Source organism: Mercenaria mercenaria, chromosome 10, assembly GCF_021730395.1.
Source record: "Mercenaria mercenaria strain notata chromosome 10, MADL_Memer_1, whole genome shotgun sequence".
Taxonomy (NCBI): domain Eukaryota; kingdom Metazoa; phylum Mollusca; class Bivalvia; order Venerida; family Veneridae; genus Mercenaria; species Mercenaria mercenaria.
Window position 1 is genome coordinate 40,144,075 of NC_069370.1, and position 22,141 is coordinate 40,166,215.

General features: G+C 35.7%; 1 protein-coding gene across 21 annotated transcripts in view; it reads right to left on the reverse strand.

Annotated features, from left to right (window-relative positions):
• LOC123561834 (rho guanine nucleotide exchange factor 12-like) overlaps nt 1–22,141 on the reverse strand; it is a 148,675-nt gene that overhangs the window by 83,856 nt on the left and 42,678 nt on the right. For 20 of the 21 annotated variants that reach the window (XM_053552864.1, XM_053552854.1, XM_053552868.1 and 17 more), the window contains 2 exons: nt 10,012–10,169; nt 4,071–4,151 (listed from right to left, as the gene is read on the reverse strand). In XM_053552864.1, coding sequence (XP_053408839.1) covers nt 4,071–4,151; nt 10,012–10,169 — 239 coding nt within the window. Of the gene's footprint in view, nt 1–4,070; nt 4,152–10,011; nt 10,170–17,409; nt 17,544–22,141 lie in introns of those variants that run through there. The other variant, XM_045354478.2, reaches the window with a different exon arrangement.

Below are 22,141 nucleotides of genomic sequence, written 5' to 3' on the forward strand. Positions count from 1 at the left end.
TCAAGGTCAAAGTTTGTTTCGGTACACAATCCTATGCATGTGGTCTAAATTTGAAGCTGTAGCTACAGAAATGTGAAAGTAGGTCACTAGGTCAATCTTAAGGTCAAAGTTCATTTCGGTACACAAAACTATGCATGTGGTCCAAATTTGAAGACTGTAGCTCGAGAAATGTGAAAGTAGGTCACTAGGTCAAAATCAAGGTCAAATTTTATTTCGGAACACAGAACTATGCATGTGTTCCAAATTTGAAGCTTGTACCTTCAAAAATGTGAAAGTAGGTCACTAGGTCAATGTAAAGGTCAAAGTTTGTTTCGGTACACAAAACTATGTATGTGGTCCAAATTTGAAGGCTGTAGCTTGAGAAATGTGAAAGTAGGTCAGTAGGTCAAAATCAAGGTCAAATTCCAATTCGGAACACAAAACTATGCATGTGGTCCAAATTTGAAGCCTGTACCTTCAAAAATGTGAAAGTAGGTCACTAGGTCAAAGTCAAGGTCAAAGTTTTTTTCAGTGCACAAAACTATGCAAGTGGTCCAAATTTGAAGGCTGTAGCTACAGAAATGTGAAAGTAGGTCACTAGGTCAAAATCAAGGTCAACTCATGTCAAGGTTCATCTTGCCACTCAAAACCATACATGTGGTCCAAATTTGAATGTTGTAGGTTATTGACAAGAAGATTTTAAAATCTTTTCCCTATATAAGTCTATATGAACCATGTGACCCCCCAGGGCGGGGCCATATTTGACTCTAGGGGGATAATTTGAACAAACTTGGTAGAGAACCACTAGATGATGGTACATTAATAATGCCAAAGCCCTAGGCTTTGTGGTTTGGACAAGAAAATTTTCAACGTTTTTCAGTATGTAAGTCTATGTAAACCATGTGACCCCCGGGGCGGAGCCATATTTGACCCTAGGGGGATAATTTGAACAATCTTAGTAGAAGACCACTAGATGATGTCATATACAAAATATCAAAGCCCTAGGCCCTGTGGTTTTGAACAAGAGGTTTTTCAAAGTTTTTCCCTATATAAGTCTATATAAACCATGTGACCCCCGGGGCGGGGCCATATTAGACCCCACGGAAATATTTTGAATCATCTTGGTAGAGGACCACTAGATGATGCTTCATACCAAATATCAAAGCCCTAGGCTCTGTGGTTTTGGACAAGAAGATTTTCAAAATTTTTCCCTATATAAATCTATGTAAATTATAGAAATAAACAAAGGGCCATAACTTACTAAAATATTGTTGAACCAGTCTGATTTTCAGGGGGACACAACTAGGGTACCAATACATCATTCTGACAAAGTTTGGTCAAAATCCCCCAGGTAGTTTCTGAGGAGATGCGATAACGAGAAATTGTTAACGGACGGAAGGACGGACGGACGGACGGAAAGACGACGGACCACGGACGCAGAGTGATTTGAATAGCCCACCATCTGATGATGGTGGGCTAAAAATAACAACTTTATATTCGAATTATTTTGAGAACGAACAAACAGAGTACGGATGAGTACGAAGCTAGTGACTAGCTTTCGAGGTTTATTATATGAATTCTGCATATCAGGTAAAAACAAACCGACTGATACTAACATAAATCATTAATATAATACCTAAAAACGGGCAATAGCACAAGTTACACGCGTTACTTATTTATTCACAGTTATTTACAATAACTGAACAGACGCTTTGTAAAGGGAGTAAACTCTAAGAGAAGCTAGTGCGTACATCAGGGCTCCAGATAATTTTTTTGGCCTAGGAGTAATTACTCATCATAATTCTTGTGAATGAGTAAAGTGCTAAAATCTGAAATTGACTAGGAGTAATTTTAACGCTGAAAAAACATAAATGAGGAAAAAAAAACACAAAACAGTTTTATAACTATTAACATATTTATTGGGTGTAACACCCATGACTTATGTCAAGTTTTTGCTTTTTATTCACAATCAGTGTCAATCAAAATTTTACTTTCTGTCATATAGTCTTTCAAAGACATTTTGGTTGCATTTTGATGGTCAGTGGATTCACAATGCCTATCTATAGTAGACTTTTGGAGGTTACTAGAACCAGTGGACACAAACACATTTTTCATTTTACACTTTATGCATAATGCACATTTTAATTTAGTTTGTAAAGGATTGCCAGAATCAATAACATTCCAAGGATATAATTCTTTCCAAACTGCATGCGTTTTCTCCGAAATTGAAACATGCTTCGGCTTCATACTCACTACGGTTTCCAAAAGATTAGCCAATATACCTTTTATGATGTATTTTTTTTTTTTTTTTGATCATTTTTTGTAGGTTGAAAGAAAGACTAAAGCGTTTTTTACTTTTAGAAATTAGCAGTCTTCGAAAGAGACATTTTGTTTTTGTTTCCTTCACACCGGAAGTTGATAATTTAAATCGACACCGCTTTTAAATACACTACCGTACCATCAAAATTAGTTAATGCACGCATTGAGTGTATAGTTTAACCTAGGTTTATAGAGATCATACGATGCGTGTATACGTTCAATGTGGGAGAATTAATGCTGATCGGCTATGTTACGTAACGCATCCAGACGATTCAGATTTTGTTTTTACGCTAGTAAAAAAGGATTGTGTGCGTTTCTGTAACATATACGTTTTTATACGCTTAGAAATTATTAGACATGCGTATTTGCATTATTTCTATACGTAATTTACGCTTATACGCATCTTATCTGGACCCCTGGTACATTGATGGGGGCAGTACGTTTGGGGTTGGAAACTGATACAGCTAAACATACTATGGATTACATTGTGTCTATAATGCTACAAGAAGAGGTTATTATGGAAGAAACAAGATGCAGATGCCAAATATCAGTCTGCACAGAAATACATACATACGTCCCTGGCAATGCATTTCAAAAATAACAAGAGCACCGCCTTGCGGGTGCTGACGCTCATCTGATTTTTTTTTGTATAATAGAAATATTGTCCTACCCATGATTTTCTAAGTCTAAAAAGGGCCATCACTCTTGCAAAAAGCAGGATAGAGTTATGTTTCTTGATGTACAGTGTCCACTTATGATGGTGAAAAACTGTTGCAAGTTTTAAAGCAATAGCTTTGATAGTTTATGAGAAAAGTTGACTTAAACATAATATTCAACCAAGAAAATGATTTTTCTAAGTCCAAAAGGGGCAATAATTATTGCAAAAAGCAGGATGGAGTTATGTTGCTTGATGTACAGGGTCAGCTTATGATGGTGAACAAGAGTTGCAAGTTTTAAAGCAATAGCTTTGATAGTTTAAGAGAAAAAGTTGACCTAAACATAAAACTTAACCAAGAAATCTGATATTTTCTAAGTCCAAAAGGGGCCATAAATCTTGCAAAAAGCAGGATGGAGTTATGTTTCTTGCTGTACAGGGTCAGCTTATGATGGTGAACAAGTGTTGAAAGTTTTAAAGGAATAGCTTTGATAGTTTAGGATAAAAGCTGACCTAAACATAAAACTTAACCAAGAAAACAAATTTTCTAAGTCCAAAAGGGGCAATAATTCTTGCAAAAAGCAAGATGGAGTTATGTTTCTTGATGTACAGGGTCTGCTTATGATGGTGAACAAGTATTCCAAGTTTCAAAGCAATAGCTTTGATAGTTTAGGAGAAAAGTTGACCTAAACATAAAACTTAACCAAGAAATCTGATATTTTCTAAGTACAAAAGGGGCCATAAATCTTGCAAAAAGCAAGATGGAGTTATGTTTCTTGCTATACAGGGTCAGCTTATGATGGTGAACAAGTATTCCAAGTTTCAAAGCAATAGCTTTGATAGTTTAGGAGAAAAGCTGACCTAAACATAAAACTTAACCAGGCAACGCCGACGCAGACGCCGACGCCGACGCCGACAACCGCTCAAGTGATGACAATAACTCATCATTTTTTTTCAAAAAATCAGATGAGCTAAAAATCATGTATTAACAGCACGTGAATTGCCTTGTTTGCACACGATTTTTCTCCCGTTTATACATGGGCGGATCCAGTGAAAAAAGTAGTTTTTATGCAAGAATATATACTTGCAGGTATTTCCCAGTTCAAGACTAACTTACATCATATTCCTCATGCACTGTCTCGTACATAACACGTATCGTGTTCACTTTCTGTTGTCGCACCTCTTTCTCTTTCTCAGCCTGCAAAACGTACACAAATAAACATTATAAAGGTTCATTCAATAAATTAGTTGTATTTTAGTTTACACTTTACATGATAATAATTTTAATGCTGAATACGAAGTATCGTGCCATAAGTGGTATTTAAATACTTTGCAATTCTTCTAAAGATAGTACTGGTAGTCAAAGGTCTATAAACTTGAAACTTCAAAGGTTCTGTAAAACATCAATAATTAAAGCTTACACGAGACCAAGCAGATTGGCTGTTAGCCCAGTTTCTTGGGTAATCGTTGCTCGTTGCTAGAGTTACAAAGTTTTTCACCATACTTATTTTTTATCAATCTTCAAAAACAGCCCTCTTTTCCAAGAGATTTATACAAATGGTTCGAATGGTAAGTATTGTTACTACTCTGACAAGATAGATTGATGAAATTATAAAATAACTGTGAATACTGATTGGAAAAAAGCATTTACAATTACACCAGATATTTTATAGTTCTTATATGTCTATGTAAAGGTTGACTTTAAGTCAGATTCACATACACCCAGTTTGTCAGGAAAATTTTCTGTTTCATAACAGACAGGCAAATGCATAGACATGACTCAAACAATACTAATGAATGTCCATTGACGAGACAAGGTTAATCCATTGAAATGGCAATAACACATCTCAGACATCGAGGTTTCAGAATTTTAATTCGACATACATCTACATAGCCACAACTTGTTGTGGTCACACCCACAATAATAACAGTACTGTACATTTCACTCCATTGCAAAAAAGAATAACGGAAAAATAAAATCAGCAGACACTGACTTCAACTGTAAAATGAATATATACAGTAGCACAAACTTGAAAACTGTTATTTAATTAACATCAATTTTATTCCCAACTATACACTTACATAGATGATGGATAACTTGTGAAATGGTTAGAATTTTAATATAATGCAAAAGAAAAGAAAAAGAAGTTTCAGGTTTACATGCAAATATTAAGACAGACTGCTTTGGAATGATTATGAAAAACTAGTTTATTTCAATCAACCTGGGAAAGCAACCTGCAAGCCCAACCATAAGGGGAATTTTCTTTAGTTTCCACTAAACATAATGTACAGTCAAACCACCAAATAGAGACCAGAACTAACAAGAGCTGTCTCCGTAGGATGACACATGCCCCCGATGGCACTTTGAATGAATAGTTATGGCCGATGTTAGAGTTTAGGACCTTTGACCTACAGAGCTGGGTCTTGCGCGCGACACATCGTCTTACTGTGTCACACATTCATGCATAGTTATTTTAAAATCCATGCATGAATGACAAAGATATGGACCGGACATGCCCATCAATGCACTATCATGAAAAATGATCTTTAACGTCTAAGTGTGACCTTGACCTTTGAGCTACGGACCTGGGTCTTGCGTGTGACACGTCGTCTTACTGTGGTACACATTCATGCCAAGTTATTTGAAAATCCATCCATGGATGACAAAGATATGGACCGGACACGCCCATCAATGCACTATCCTTTAACGTCTAAGTGTGACCTTGACCTTTGAGCTATGGACCTGGGTCTTGCGCACTGCACGTCGTCTTACTGTGGTACACATTCATGCCAAGTTATTTGAAAATCCATCCATCGATGACAAAGATATGGACCGGACACGCCCATCAATGCACTATCCTTTAACGTCTAAGTGTGACCTTGACCTTTGAGCTACGGACCTGGGTCTTGCGCACTGCACGTCGTCTTACTGTGGTACACATTCATGCCAAGTTATTTGAAAATCCATCCATCGATGACAAAGATATGGACCGGACACGCCCATCAATGCACTATCCTTTAACGTCTAAGTGTGACCTTGACCTTTGAGCTACGGACCTGGGTCTTACGCACTGCACGTCGTCTTACTGTGGTACACATTCATGCCAAGTTATTTGAAAATCCATCCATCGATGACAAAGATATGGACCGGACACGCCCATCAATGCACTATCCTTTAACGTCTAAGTGTGACCTTGACCTTTGAGCTACGGACCTGGGTCTTGCGCACTGCACGTCGTCTTACTGTGGTACACATTCATGCCAAGTTATTTGAAAATCCATCCATGGATGACAAAGATATGGACCGGACACGCCCATCAATGCACTATCCGTTAACGTCTAAGTGTGACCTTGACCTTTGAGCTACGGACCTGGGTCTTGCGCACTGCACGTCGTCTTACTGTGGTACACATTCATGCCAAGTTATTTGAAAATCCATCCATCGATGACAAAGATATGGACCGGACACGAAAATTGCGGACAGACCGACAGACCGACAGACTGACAGACCGACAGACTGACAGACCGACAGACAGACAGACGGTTCAAAAACTATATGCCTCCCTTCGGGGGCATAAAAACTTGCCTACAAAGCCCGCTATTTTCTCTTCACATTTAACCGTAAGTAGAGTAAGTAAAGCTGAGCTGAGAGACCACCAGTCAACAAAGACCTGTGTTGTTTTTTTTTCATCTTTATACAGACAGGTCTGACTTCAGCATTTTAGAACTGTCTTCTTGTTAAGAATATGGATTACAGACTGTAAGTCCCTTGCATAATATTTCTCTTAAGATTTCATCTTGCTCTATCAGCATTTTGAAGTATGCATAAATTTTATCAGACAGTTCATCCTTTTTTCAATGGCAACAAATGATACTTTTAAATGTGCCTTGACAGAATTTTAGGTGCCCGTTTGGGCATTATTTCAAGCATGGGCGGTAGCCAGTGCACAACCAACAGCCATCCACCAGCCAGCTGGCTGGCTTCTTCACATGAAAGCATTGTAAGATTTGGAACCCACAGCATGCAGTGAGGGACAAACGATTCGAAGTATGAGTGCAAAACCAATGACCTACATTGACTGGTACCTGGGTAGAATCACCAACCTTCAACCGGCTATATGAATGGCTCCATCACGAGTGTGATATGCCATAGTAAACTTATCTTCAAGAAGAATTTACTAGTGAAGATAAAATCCAGTTTTAGAATATTCACAAAAGTGCATATTTTATTCAGACAGTCTACCAAGGATGAATTTTAGTTGCAGTACAGGAAAACAGAACTTTACATGTAACTGTAAACAGACATGTAACACGCAAGTCAATGTATACAGAATTACTTACTAGGTACTGCTGAAATATCAGTTATTTTATACGATTATGTAAAATAATCATAATCATATTCATATATTACATAATTATACAATAATTATTAGTAATTCATACACTATATTCATAATAATTTTATATTCATGCCAAGTTGTTTATTATCTGAAAATAAAAATTTGTTCTCTTTTTCTTTCTTTTTTTTTGGTCATTTTTTTCTATATATTTCTACAATGCACTACATAGTTTTTACATGTTACCGAAATGTAGCAAATATTAGACACAGGTGGTAAAATAGTATTAAATATAACCCTAGTAAGCCAAGACATTGGAAACTAAACCAAACTTGAATGGCAGAAATTTGCAAAGCCCAAATGAAATTTTGTTGTTGTTGTGGGTTTAACGCCATTTTTCATCAGTATTTCAGTTCGGTAATGACAGGCAGTTTACTCTGACCAGTGTTCCTGGATTCTGTACCAGTACAAACCTGTTCTACACAAGTAACTGCCAACTTCCCCACATGAATCACAGATGGAGTACAAATGATTTCAGACAAAATGTCTTTCATCTAATCGTCAGAACATACGCCTCGCCCGAGGATCAGACTTGTGACCCGTGATCCATATATCTACGCTCTCCCTACTGAACTAAGCGGGCGGGCTGGTAAGTCCAAAATACAAATCCAAGAATGCACCAGGCTAAACTTACTTCAAACCCTTGCTCAAAACGTGACAATAAACTGATAAAATTTGTTTAGAAGAAGAACTTCAATATGTACAAGAAAGCTGTTTTATCAGTTAACCACTCATCATTACCCCCAATTACACTTGAACATAATGATTTTATTTCCCAATTTCCCTATTTATAATGTGAACGTTTAAAAACACAAGAACACAAAGAAATAAGGTCGCTAACCTGATGCTGTTCAATTGATAACTTACAGTTTTTTGAAATGCTAACTACCAGATTCAAACATAGAGATACATTTTTATGATTGATCAACAGCATAGGACCTATTTGATTACGCAGTTCATAAAGTCGTTTTTTTTTCCCAACCAAGTATTTTCTGAATTCCTTTCGAGGACTAAAGTAAGTCTTTGTAGTATTAAGGTATGTCTGCTTTGTTTAGTTGAAAATTTAACCACTGGCAAGAACAAAGGCAGAAAATACGACCTTGACCTCAAATTATGCCTCCGCACAGGTGAGCTAAAACATTACCTCAATAGATTCATTCATAAAATAAATGCATTTACCATCAAAAGATGTCTGTTCCTGAATGATCCAATCAAAGTTTGAAGTAGACCTTGGCTTACATACATTCAAGATCTCAAAAAAAAAAAATCAAACAATGCAAGCTTGTCTTTCAGTTTTTGGAAATACCTGAGTCTTGTACCAGACATGTGTATATACTTACAGACCAAAGTCACTGACATTTTGAAGTTCCACAGATATATGTTATAGTCATGTTTTGTAATCAGTGCTGTATCTATACTGGTATATATGTAACCTACTGGAGGCGTGCCAGACACAATATTGGAACATATTTATCAATACAAACATTACCCCCACTACTTCAAAAACAAGCTCATATCCACAATATATACTAACTGGATCAACATTTTTAGATACCTTTACCTTACAATATTTCTGTTTTTGTAAGAAATTTCTCATTTTTTAAAATGTTTGTCATAGCCAAATTAATTCTTAGAAATATTTTTCCTTCTTTTGCTGATGACTGGGAAGCATTGTGTGAAGTTTTAACCCTTACCCTGCTAAACTTCTATAATGAACTTGTCCATCTTCCAATTTGGACAGTACCAATAACTGTTAAAAGAAGTGCTTACCAAAAAGATACTGGCTGAATAGCGAACAGTGCAGATCATGATCAGACTGCACGGATGTGCAGGCTGATCATGATCTAAACTGGCCGCAAAGGCAGAATCAATCGTGTCCGGCATGGTAAGGGTTAACCCAATACATAGAGCTGTTACTGAGACACAACTTGGTAAGATAGTTACAAGCAAAACTTTAACGGAATTTTTGATGTTAAAAAAGGGTCATAATTTGAATAAATTGAACCAAACATGATTATTTCGGTAGGTTTGATCACTAGGAAGACTTGTGTAAAGTTTCAATCCAATACACACAATGGTTACTGATATAATATTATGAACCTTGCACGCAAAACTTGAACCAATGTATGACGCCGATGCCAGGGTGAGTAGAATAGCTCTCACTATTCTTTAAATATTTGAGCTAAAAATTGATGTAAAAGAAAAGAAAAAAAGCTGTATATTGTACAAAACTAAATCATACTGATTCATGACTTATTCCATTTTTATAGATGTTGCAGTTTTAAAGAATTGGATATTGTGCTGAACATCTGTCGGTTATAATTCTCTTTTAAAGCATTTGCTTTCTTTGGTGTTTTGATGCCACAGATCTAAACTGACCACAGTGAATTTCCTCTCGCAGACTCAACTGTGCACCCAGGCTCACTCTAGCAATTTATTTGGTCACTGATTGTTTTACAGATATTTTCTACGTTTGAATTGATTGAAACTTATAATAACTTTATTCCATTACAATTTCCAGCGATTGGTGTTTTAACTGTATAAAAAACCTCAACCAATCTACCCTGATAATTATGTGATGAAATCTACTAAAAGATAAATGTAGGTCAAACTGGTATCCATGTAGAAGACACAAACTGTAACCATGGAGATGATACTTACATCTACTGGTTGTGGTCCGGTGATTTTATCCACTATTGAATCTCTAAAGGACCCTGAAGATTCTCTGGTGCTAGGCTCACGTTCATAAATAGAGTCTCTGTTTGGTAGATGGGTGTTAGATGGCTTGCCAAGCAGCGTCAACGCCACATAGGATCCGGCTGAAAGTCAGAAAAAAATGCAATGTAAAACAGGTTTACTAAACAGGTAAGCTCTTTTATTTATTTTAGTTAAAGTTTGTTTGTTTGGGTTTAACGCCGTTTTTCAACAGTATTTCAGTCATGTAACGGCGGGCAGTTAACCTAACCAGTGTTCCTGGATTCTGTACCAGTACAAACCTGTTCTCCGCAAGTAACTGCCAACTTCCCCACATGAATCAGAGGTGGAGGACTAATGATTTCAGACACAATGTCGTTCTTTTTAGTTAAAATGTAAGAAGTATGAATTGCTCTTCGATCCACATCCACGGGGAAAAAACACTATTAGTGTTCTGTAAGAAAGTGTGGATTATGCAATATTCATATAATACACTGTCAAAGACAAACAACATAGTTTTCATGCAGCTGCTATCATCAGTAATAAATATGAATGTAAATGACAAAATGCATAATTATCAGAGTCATAGTTCTTGGCCTACATAGTCACCTAATGATGATAAACAAGTGTGCAGAGTTTCAAAGCTCTTATAGGTTTCGAGAAAAAGTGGACCTAAACAAACGTTTTAACAAAAGCCGACATTGACGATCAAGTGATGGCAATACCTCGTAGATTTTTTTCAAAAACCATATAAGCTAAAATCATTCACAGAGTTCAATAAGTTATGACAGATTTTAGTTTCACCCATAATATATTACCAGCTAAATCTGCTAGTCATCAAAGTTTTGTCTGTCCGTAGTAAACAAGTCACTGTCTTATTGCTACTATATAAACGTTACAAACATCACCAAAAAGCTGAGTAAGTGTATCTTCATGCCAATGCACTTAATCCACTTTTTGTACCAAGATGACAAAACAGCACCAGAAAAAAAGACAGTCGAATTAGCATTTAGAATCTTTTAAACAGCCACCCTTATTTACCAACAATAAAGCATCAACAATTCCACTTTATGTTGAAAGTTAAAGTACCTGTTCACAGCTTACCTACTTTTTGGAGTAATTAGAGGAGACAGCCTCTTTAGAATCCATCAAAGGGTATCTTTAATTATTTACTGTCAATATTTTTGATAAAAAATTCAAAAACACAGGCAATCTGTTTTAAATCGAGACTATTTTAAATTTCCAACTTACGTTACAGTATCTGTGCTGATTATATTATAATGCTGCCAAAACCACATTTGGAACAAAATTAAAAGAATGAAATTTTTATTTTCAAGAAAATATAAACCTACCGGTATGATAAAAGTTGGCATATTATAACACAGGCCAGATAACCTACATTACTAAGTACACCTGTACTTGCACAACTATCAGTGCAAGAACAATGTATGTATGAACCTTAATACAAAATGGTGTACCTTTCAGTGCAAGAACAGTGTATGTGGACTCAACTCTTGTATTATACCCTTTGTTTAAAGGAATATCATTGTAATCATAAAGAAACTACGTCCTTTTCGCAGCAAAATATACACCTCTGTTTACAAGTAATCCAAGTCAGAACTGTAGAATTTACATCCTTTTATCCACCAAATGACCAAAGTACACGCAAGTCTTACATGCAGTGTTTCCTTTAACCCTTACCCTGCTAAATTTCTATAATGGACTGGTCCATCATTCAATTTGGGCAATACCATTTATTATTCGAAGGGGTGTTTACTGAAAATTTACTGACTGAATAGTGAACAGTGCAGACCATGATCAGACTGCACGGATGTGCAGGCTGATCTTGGTCTGCACTGGTCGCAAAGGCAGAATTACTGCCGCCAGCAAGCAAAGGGTTAAAATTGCTTAGATCTATTGCTGCCATGTTGTGGCTATCAGAAAATCTCAACAAATCCATAATATTTTTATCACCATGAGCTAGGAAATTATGGATCCAGGTTGAACCATTCATCCTTTCCCAGCTCTTGTTAATGGACAATGGCTGTAAACTGAAGATGTTCTCAAAAACTAAAATTAACTTTTGGAGTGTTTTAAACTGAATATCGCCCTGATCAAGGTTACGCCAAGTGTATATAAGTCAACAACACATCTCAGAACATGGTTATAAGCATCTTAAATGTCCATGAACTTGAGGCTGATAATTAAAAGATTTTTTTTGCAGAATAAATCATGGAATAATGTTGAAAATGTGGCACAAAGCAGACAATCTCCTTCATAATGTCTACTTTAAAACGGCTTACTTCTGACTTCTGCTTCATATCTGCTTTACTTCACCAATATTTTGAAGAAATAAAAAAATTAATTTTTACCAAAAAAATAATTGTAAGAGGGCTTTTCTGCACTTGAAAATAACACAGATCTAAGTTGAACTGAACCTCTGAAATCAACTCACTCATGCAATATTTAAGTATTGAACTGATCGTATCTATCAGAATGAATTAATTTCTCGTGGACAGAGCAAATATTTATGTAGTCATATTCCATTGGTGTTTTTTTATTTATCAACTTGCATGAAAGAGAAATACTCAATATCATACCATTAAGCCTCAGGTTTTTCATTATTTTCTGCTAAATAATTCTTTCATTAATCAAGGGACAATTCAGGACAGTACTCCTGACTGTATACATTCTTCAGGGGAGACAACTGCAGGAGTTATATTGGTATATAACCTGTTGCAATATGGGTATTGTTTTTGTTTCAGCTGAAACTTTCCAAAGATCCAATCTGGTCAGTTTTTTGTCCAGTGTATTTTAGAGCATAACAAAATTCCAACAGAATTCAACCAGTTTTCACATATTTTCCAACACAATTCCACTGGCCGTATTAAGCCCACAATTTTCAACACACGTCGCTAAAAGTGTCTCCGACATTCAAACACTGAGCTTCCTCATTTTTTTTGCAGTATATAAAGAAATTTTTCTTCCATTTTTTGTCATTTTCTGAACATACCAGCTACAGCATAAGACAATACCTGCATTATAATTGCATCCATTCCTGAATGGTTTCATGTGCAATTAAAACCACATCATTACAGAACACTAAATATAGATACAGCCGCTATAAATAGAAGCATGCACACACCCAAATGCTTAATCTTTAATGACATCTAAATTCCAGTTAGCCAAAATCAGTTGATTACAAGTTAATGCATTGTTTGCTAGACAACTATTAAGAAACACTGATTAACCTTTGGCTACAAGAAAATGTCTTTCGTACAACAATTAGTAATTTGGACTTATATATTATTAAGGATATGGTGCAAAAAAAAAAATGCAAAAGTGTGAAAGCTTGCAGACTATTCTCTGCTTGATAGTGAGATAGGACATATCTGAGGAAAATTCAGAGCTATCACTGGAGTGATTAATACTCCCCAATGTAGATCAACAGCTCAAGTTTGAGTAAAATCCTTTCAAAACATTAAGTATAAAGGGACATAATTCTTGGAATATTTCTGCCAGAATTAAGGACCTATGATGAGGAAAAACTAATTCTAGTTTAGACCAAATCCATAATAGTAATAATGAAGATAGAGTGAACGTACATCAAAATTTTAACCTGAAATTCTAAGTAAAAGGGGGGCATAATTCATGAAATATTGGTGCAAGAGTTACAGACCTTGTGTCATATGATGTTGGTGATAATGTAGAACAACTATTTTAAGTTTGAATCAAATCCATATAGTAATAATAGAGAAAGAATGGAAGTGCATCAAAAGTTGCACCCGAAATTCTAATAAAAGCGAGATATTGACATAAGAATGTCTTATGTGTGCCTGATGACACAGAACAACTATTTTAGATTTCAATCAAATCTATCAAGCAATAATAGAAAAAAGTGAAAGTGCAGATGCCATTTAACTTTGAAAGCCGTTGCCGAAGCTGGAGCGTGTGTAATAGTACTCCATACACTTTGTATTGTCAAGCTGAAAAAAGCAAATTTTAAACCAGTTGCAAGTATCTTGTCCATGAATATTAATAAATCCAAAGTACCCTGGACAAAACTGACTTAGTTTCACTGCATGGCTGTTGCATATCTAAGAAATGGGCTTATACTAACCTGCTTGAGAAATCCTAAAACCCTGCTTGTTCCTTTACAAATACTGTACGGTACTTCCATACACAGAGAAACCACAAATAACAACATGAAAAATGATTGTAGTCTGTAAGGTTTTCTTAAACCATTTAAGTTTAAATTTGAAGAGAATAAACAGATACCTTAGTTAAAATTTACTTTCATATACTGAAATCTGTGGTATGTACACATTGTGTGGCTAAACGGCAGGAAATAGGCTTTAACACAAACACTTCTCTTTCCTTTTTCATCCTTATTTGTTGACTTGATAAGTTAGCATAATCAAATATTGTCCCTGGAGTGGGTGGGGTAATGAAAATTTGGAGAAATGATTTACTTATTTCAATAAATTGTGTACTTGTACCAGTGAGCGCATTATGCCAAACAAGTTACAGTACTATCCTCTTAATGCTGAGCACCAGGAAAGGAAGCTCCTAGCACCATTTTTCACATCTTAAGGTATGAAGTGACCAGGGAGTGAACCCGCAACCTCCTGCTCTTGAAGCTGGCACTCTACTACTACAGGGGCGAATCAATGAGTTATATCATATGTGGTCATATAAAGGTCATAAAAAAGTTTGCTTGACTGGGTTTTAAGGCTGTTTAAACAACAAAATGGCTGTCAGTTATACTAATAAAGTGTTCTTGGATTCAGCAGCAGTACTGACTCAATGTTCTCGGCATGTTACTGACAAATTATCAGTATGGCTCACAGGTGGGGGACAAATGACTGCTGGCACAACTTCTGTAAAATCTTCACAGAGAGTATAAATTATGCTGCTCCTGAGGATAGAACTTGCAACCCCTTGCCTCACAATGCAAGTCCTACCTTCTACTCTAACCTGACAGGCTAATACTTCATCATAAAGAAGCTTATTATACTTCCCTTTTACATGTACCATTTCTTGATATAGAACGATTAAGTTTAAAATGGCCTCAATAACTGTAAGTACTTTAATTTGATCAAGGAAATTATATTGCAAACATGATCGTAATTTCAATAGCACACTTTTGTTAAATGTAAATTTACTTAGAGATAAATATGAATTAGCTCGGCAATATATTAAATATCGTAACGCATATTTTCAGGTGCAACTTTACCTGCAACAATTGAACACAACATTTTATTAACACCACATTTATTCTTACCTCAGAAAAATATATTCTTTCTGTTTACCAAAAATAAGAACCTGACGGCCTATTTTTTTGTACCATAAAAACTTACTGACCCTAAAACCTGCACTCATATCTGTATCTATAATTTCACAAGGTATTTTCCGATTTGCACAGACAATTATAAATTCAGCTGAAAATAAACAAAGTAGAGCAGATCTACAGACTTTTTACTCCGAAATCTTCAAGACAGAAAAAAAAAACAACTAGAAGTGGTGTTGTAAGGAAGCCAGATGCGATAAACAAGATTCCAGAAAATTTGCTTTTATGATCAATAAAATAGTAGATCTGGAGCATTTAATCACCAAAAACTTGACAGTATGGTAAACAATATGAAGAGCATGTATGAAGAAAATCACTGCATACAGGAAAAGGTCTGAGTGGGAAAAATTGATCAGTAACAATAGGATTGGAAGCTATTCCCTGCTGGAGGCTATTATTCCCCGCTGAAAGTTATTCACTGATGAAAAACGGTTAGGGATTTTCTCTCTCTAAGTCATACACTTGGAAAAAAGGGCTGCGAGTTTGATCCTCTATTTCTCAAACTAATTTTACCAACAGACTTCCAGATGAGACATTAAATCGTGATCCTTTATTTTGTATGGAACATGCTTTACATCTTGCAGGTAAGCCAACTGGATGCTTCAAGAGCATATTCTGTGTCTTGCATTTCAATCCTCCTAGAACTAGATTGACAAATATTCTTCTGTAGAAGCCACTCATACATGAAACTACAGTTGAACATTAGATAGCAGACATCATGTTCAGTGTGTCAGGACCATATCACACCCGAACGCCTCACAAATAACCTATTACAGAACACAATCCATTGAAAATCAGAAGTGCTAACTATTATATTTAGCATCGTTACCAGGTCATAACTGGATTTTGTAAAGTTTATAAAAACTTTTTACCTGCATCTCTAGCAACGATCTTTGAGGTATGTGTACTGAACTACTTCATGTTCATGGAATGGTTCAATACTCAGACTATGGTTCAATGTTCAGACCATGGTTCAATACTCAGACCATGGTTCAATATTCAGACCATGGTTCAATGTACAGACCATGGTTCAATATACAGACTATGATTCAATGTAGAAACCATAGTTCTTTCTGCTCTTGAAAATGATGCAAAACCACAGCATGTTGTAACCAAATCTAGGTACTGGAAGTTCAATCAGCATTTATTCTGCACACATAGCCCTACCCAGGTATCAGAGATGGGAAATGTAGCACTCAAATAAAACACCAGTAACTGATCAACTGTGAACACCTGTTCTCTGTAATAAACAGCATATACACAGTGCCATACTTACCTGCTTTTATAATCAACAAACTAGATTTTTACTTCAAGTAAATAAAAAAAACTCAAACCAATTCCGCTTTTATAGGAGGACCATTGCAACTCGTGGCTTAAAATTCAAATTCAAAACATATATCAAATCTTACAAAGCACCAGAGAGACTCTGTAACCAAGGTCACAAGGGGATGAGCTCGAGTTGAGCAGCTCACCTACAGAAAGTATAAGGAAAGCGGTTTGGTACTTGGAGTCTGCGTTAGGGAGCCCTGATACTAATGAACCGTTGATGCCCAATAGAGCGACGTGTAACTGTATTTCGCTCATAATGGGTTCCTCCAATCAGACTTTATTACGATCTGTCATGCCTTCATTTTTGTAACAACAAATGACCTTGGTTTGCTGATTTCATTTTTACCTGATTCAGCAACATTTCTTTGCATCAACATCATTTGTTAAGTAGCAACAGAAGTTTTTGACAGGACCGTACAAAAATGACAATCTGAAATGACAAGTACTTTTTTTCTCAAGGAATACCAATCTGTCTTGAGTTGCCACTTAAACACCTTTTTATATGACACATCATGCGCTTATTTGGTGTGCTATATATAAAGCTCAAGTAATATTTAATGATGTGACCTTGACTTTACCTGAATAGTTCATATTACCAGTATATGGAAATGCAATGTCTCAACATATCATAATATTTAAGATTCTATTTCATATTTAGACTACGAATATGACTTAAATTGACTTACCCGACACATTGACGATACATCACTTTCATATAATACTACATTTTTTTGTAACATAAAAAAAAATTGTTAGCAAGTTATTTCCTATCTAGGACAAAACACTTTTTCCGTCCATAATCTTCCACAATATTATAGTTGTATAGTAAATCGAGAATATAGCCAGTCACGGTACAGCAGTCTTGTGCAACAAAACTGACGCTAAATGACATATTACTTGCATTCTACTTAATTTGTGTACTTAGAGAAACAGATATAATTTCTGATTTATATCATAATATACCAACATATAATACGAGTAATTAATTTCTACGGGTCATCATGTGAGAACACTCACTCTGGTCAGGATTTAAGCAACTCTGAATTAGCAATCAGAATGTTGACTTAATTAGAAACTAATCAACCAGTATATACCATATTGATGTCAGGGCAATACATAGTACAGTAATATTGTTGAGTATATGATAACTATGTTCCTTACTCTATACTCAGTGATAGATGATGGATGTGGAAATGTGAATCAATGGGTCGATAGAATACAAAAGCGATCATGAAAATACAGAACAGCTTGAAGGCCCATCTCAAAACTCGTAGAAACTGTTCTAAAGCACTGAACAATAGCATTGGCAACACAGATGACTGACAGATATATTATGGAACACTCAGAGACTTGTTACAACTGTGCCAACTCTGCTGACTCTGAAACCTTTAAATAACTGACGAAGAAGTAGAAAGACAGATCCCCAGTGGTACAACATTTCTTTAGTTTTTTCTTTATTCAATGAAACGTACGGAGGTGGAAAACAAGCAACTTATGGACTGCATGGTATATATGTCACAGTTGTTGCCCATCACACATTTCAAAAATTCAGTATTGTTTCTGCTGTTAAACCATGTGAAGTACATGTCTGCAGGGTCTGTAAAGGACTAATAGAAACACAGGCAAAAGGTTTCAAAGCTGATGATAAATGAGATGCGTATTTAAAGTTCAGTGACATTTACATTGGTAAAACACTATATTTTATTTTAACTAAAAACAAAATCAAAAGCCAGTTATTCAATGTTGTGTTTACAAGAATAGAAGCGAAGATGATGAATTATGTAGCCAACAGCAACTTAAGGGTCAGCAAAAACTAAAGAATTTTGCCACCAAACATACAAACAAGGCAAGAAAGCATCAAAACACAGCAAAGATATACCAAATAGGCAGGAAAGTTGGGCTGTGTTTGACAGAAATCAGTGTCATTCATATAGGCAAGAAAGCTATGTGTATTGAAATTAAAGGTGAGCAAGGAAATCAATATTATGGACAAGAAAGTCACATTGTAAAAATAAATACTGCAAACAAAGGTCAGCAAAAAGACAGAATTGTTGTCAATCACATAAGGCCAGAAGAAAGTTGTGTTTACTGCAACCGAAGGCCAACAAAGACAAAATTAATGTCATTCATATTGGCAAGAAAGCTGTGTTTATAATGAAAGACCAGCAAAGACAGATGTATTTAGTGTCAGAAATGCAGGCAATGTAAGAAAGGTAAATTCACTGAAATCAAAGGTCAGCAAAAACACAATATTCAAATTATGGCTTGGAGTGAAGTCAAAACCTTCAGCAATCTACCACTCAATCACAAAATGAAGAAAAGCAATACTAATATCATGGCATTCGGGTACTCACCAAATATATATGTGACGACCAAAAAATAAAAATATCCTCCAACCACTGCACTGTGTAAACTCCAAAAGCGTTAATTAACAATCTAATGAATGTACCAAATTAACTCAGTTCGGTTCATATAATTGTCATTAAATAGGCAGCATCTCTGCTAAAATCAACATAACAACTTCTGAGAAAATAACAAATTGTTCTAAACTAACCTCTCAACAGACAGAAAAAAACTTGTGTATATTACCACTTGTTCTATACTAAACTTACTTAATTACCTGTGTGGAGTGTTTAACACGCCCCAGGTATTTCCTCGGCATCACATGACATACAAAACAACACAAGTTCCAAGAATAACATCTTTCTGGTTTTGCATGGAGCAACCTATATCAGCATACACTTGAAACAATTGTGCTAAACCTTGAATTTAATAATAAAGACTTTAGTTATCTACGCCGCCTTCTTTATCATATCTGCAGTTCTTTTTTTCTTCTTTTAATGCTGAAAATATGACTGCAGGGTGCTTTCATCTTTATTACTATCATGTACATTACACTGCTAGGCTACAAGTCTGACATATTAAATAATATGCTAAATTCTTGATCTCTTGAAAGATGAGATTAATGTATATTCATTATAAACATAAATCATACTCATCACCTTTCTTTAAGTAAAGTTCAGGGCAGAAAAATACTCAAAAACCCACTAAAAACCGTCCTAAAAGTTATGTACTCATATATGTGTTTACTTTCTTTCTACACTGTATTGAGAAAAATCTGCAATACTATTTCCCTGTGTTGATTTAAAGCAATACTGTCTTTATTATATATAGCAAAAATGTTTCATTCTCACTTTACTGTATTTGGTTGCCACAAACATGCAAGAATGCACTTGCAACACTATTTATATAACACTTGAAAGATTAAAATTAGATACCTAAAAAAATTCAGTTTAGTGCAGTCATTCGGAGTGAAGTGTTAAGGGATAATTGTCTCATTGCTGTAATTGTTTCCTCTATCTATCTTTCAATGTAAAGTTTAAAGACTGCGACACTCTTCTTCCTTTTCTCTTCCTTTTCACACACTACACAATTTAGGTCAAACGGTGACTTCTCCAGCTATAGATGGTAAAGAAAGACTCTAGGTGCCCCTCACTGTTTCAGGCATGGTTGGGCACCTGAATATAGAACCACCCATCTTCCTTAACCCTTAGCATGCTAGATAAATTGTCGTCTGCTGGAAATGTCATCTGCTAAAATAGCAAAATTCATTCAATTTGCTCCAAAATTGGAAGAAATATTGTCAGAGTAGCAAACAGCTTGGAACCTGATCAGACGCAGATTTAATCGGCGTCTGATCTGGTTCCAAGCTGTTTGCAAAGGCTGTTAAATTCGCCTGCAGCAGGCTAAGGGTTAATTGGCTTCCCCACATTATAAATTCTACACCACTAGTAAAGTTTCAAAGGTAATCTCTCCATGATAAATTGCATTTGTGAAAGGCAGATTTTATAAATTTCATTTTCCTAATGGCAGAAATGGATTTCAGCATACTTGTGGCATCAGAATTATGCTTGCAATTCAAGATGGCTGCCACTTTCCGAGATGAAATTTTCTTTCTTCTTTGTTACAACAGCTCCTAACAGATGACATTAATTTTTTTATTTCAGTTACATATACCTACCCAGTATTTCTATTGTTCTCTTCCTCATGAAATTCATTTTCTGAATACTGTCTGAACCATGCTTTTTCATAAAGGTGTTGTCTGAATAATGACTGAGCATGAATTCTGACATTGTCTGAACTCTTTCTGAATATTTCAGAATAGTATCTATACATTACAGTGTTCTGAAGTGTCTCTGAATACTTCCAACACTTGACCTCTGGCTGAATATATCAGTTTTGTGCTCTTTCTCCTGAGCTTATCATCATAATTATAGCTGTTTTCTAAATCCCTTAACTGTACCTTCAGAATGAGATATCCCTCTGTAGTTTATCCATTCAGGACCCAGAATGATTTCTTTAGAAAATCGCTTGCAGTTTTGAAGGAGATATGTAACTGTTCTGGAAGCAATAATTCTAGAGGAGGTGACACTTTTGGGGAAAGTGACAGTTCTTAAGGTAACAATTCTGCAGGTGACAATTCTGGAGGTAAAAGGATATATAAAGCTTTCAACAGATGAAATATTATAAAGAATAAAAATTTATGAAGTCTTGCACTGCTTGTGTTGTTGGGCAGCAGCTTTGGCACGTTATGCCAGATGCTGTCACCGTCTACATGTGAATGTGATTCCCAAATATTTCTTATTGCAAACGTTACATTCTTCTAGTCATACCTTACCATCAAAGCCTTGTACCCCTCAAAGGCTGCATAAATTCTAGCACAGTAATAATATTTGTACTCATAAACCATAGGAAAAACTGAGAGTGACTTATCATTAAACATATTTATCTTCTTTCATGTAGGTCATTACACAAAATACATGCTTAATTATGATTCATTACCTGACTATGTGCATCCTTGAAAAAACACATCCTAATATGCATAATATGAGTATAGTCTTATTAAGTTGACTTTCTGCCATTTTTCTTTCACATCATAATAAAAGACAACTTGCAGAAATCAATTAACAAGTAAGCGGTGGTCTAGTGGTTGAGGTGTTAGCCGCTCAACCAGGGGGTCGTGGGTTGGAGCCCCATTGGGGTCACGACCATGACTTCTCATATGACACCAGTACTGGTTTTTCTGGGAAGCGGACTCGAGAGTGGTCCAAGTCAGCTTTAAGCTTTCATCACAATCGAGCTAAAATAAATTAGTATAATTTAATTAACAATTAAGTAGTAACTTCTGTGTGATAATGGAGAACTACAGTCAAAACATTTTGTTGCACCAAAATTAAACTCATATGGTAGGTTTCTGTCAAGTGCAAGTGCCCCCTGCTGTTGACCAGATTTTACTGAAACCAAAGTCAGTTAATACCTGGACACCTGATGACGCGATAAGTATCATGCTGATCGAGTGAACAGTTCCCTGTTTCTGAATTTTCAAATTTTGTACAACAATTTCAAATTCTTTCCCTA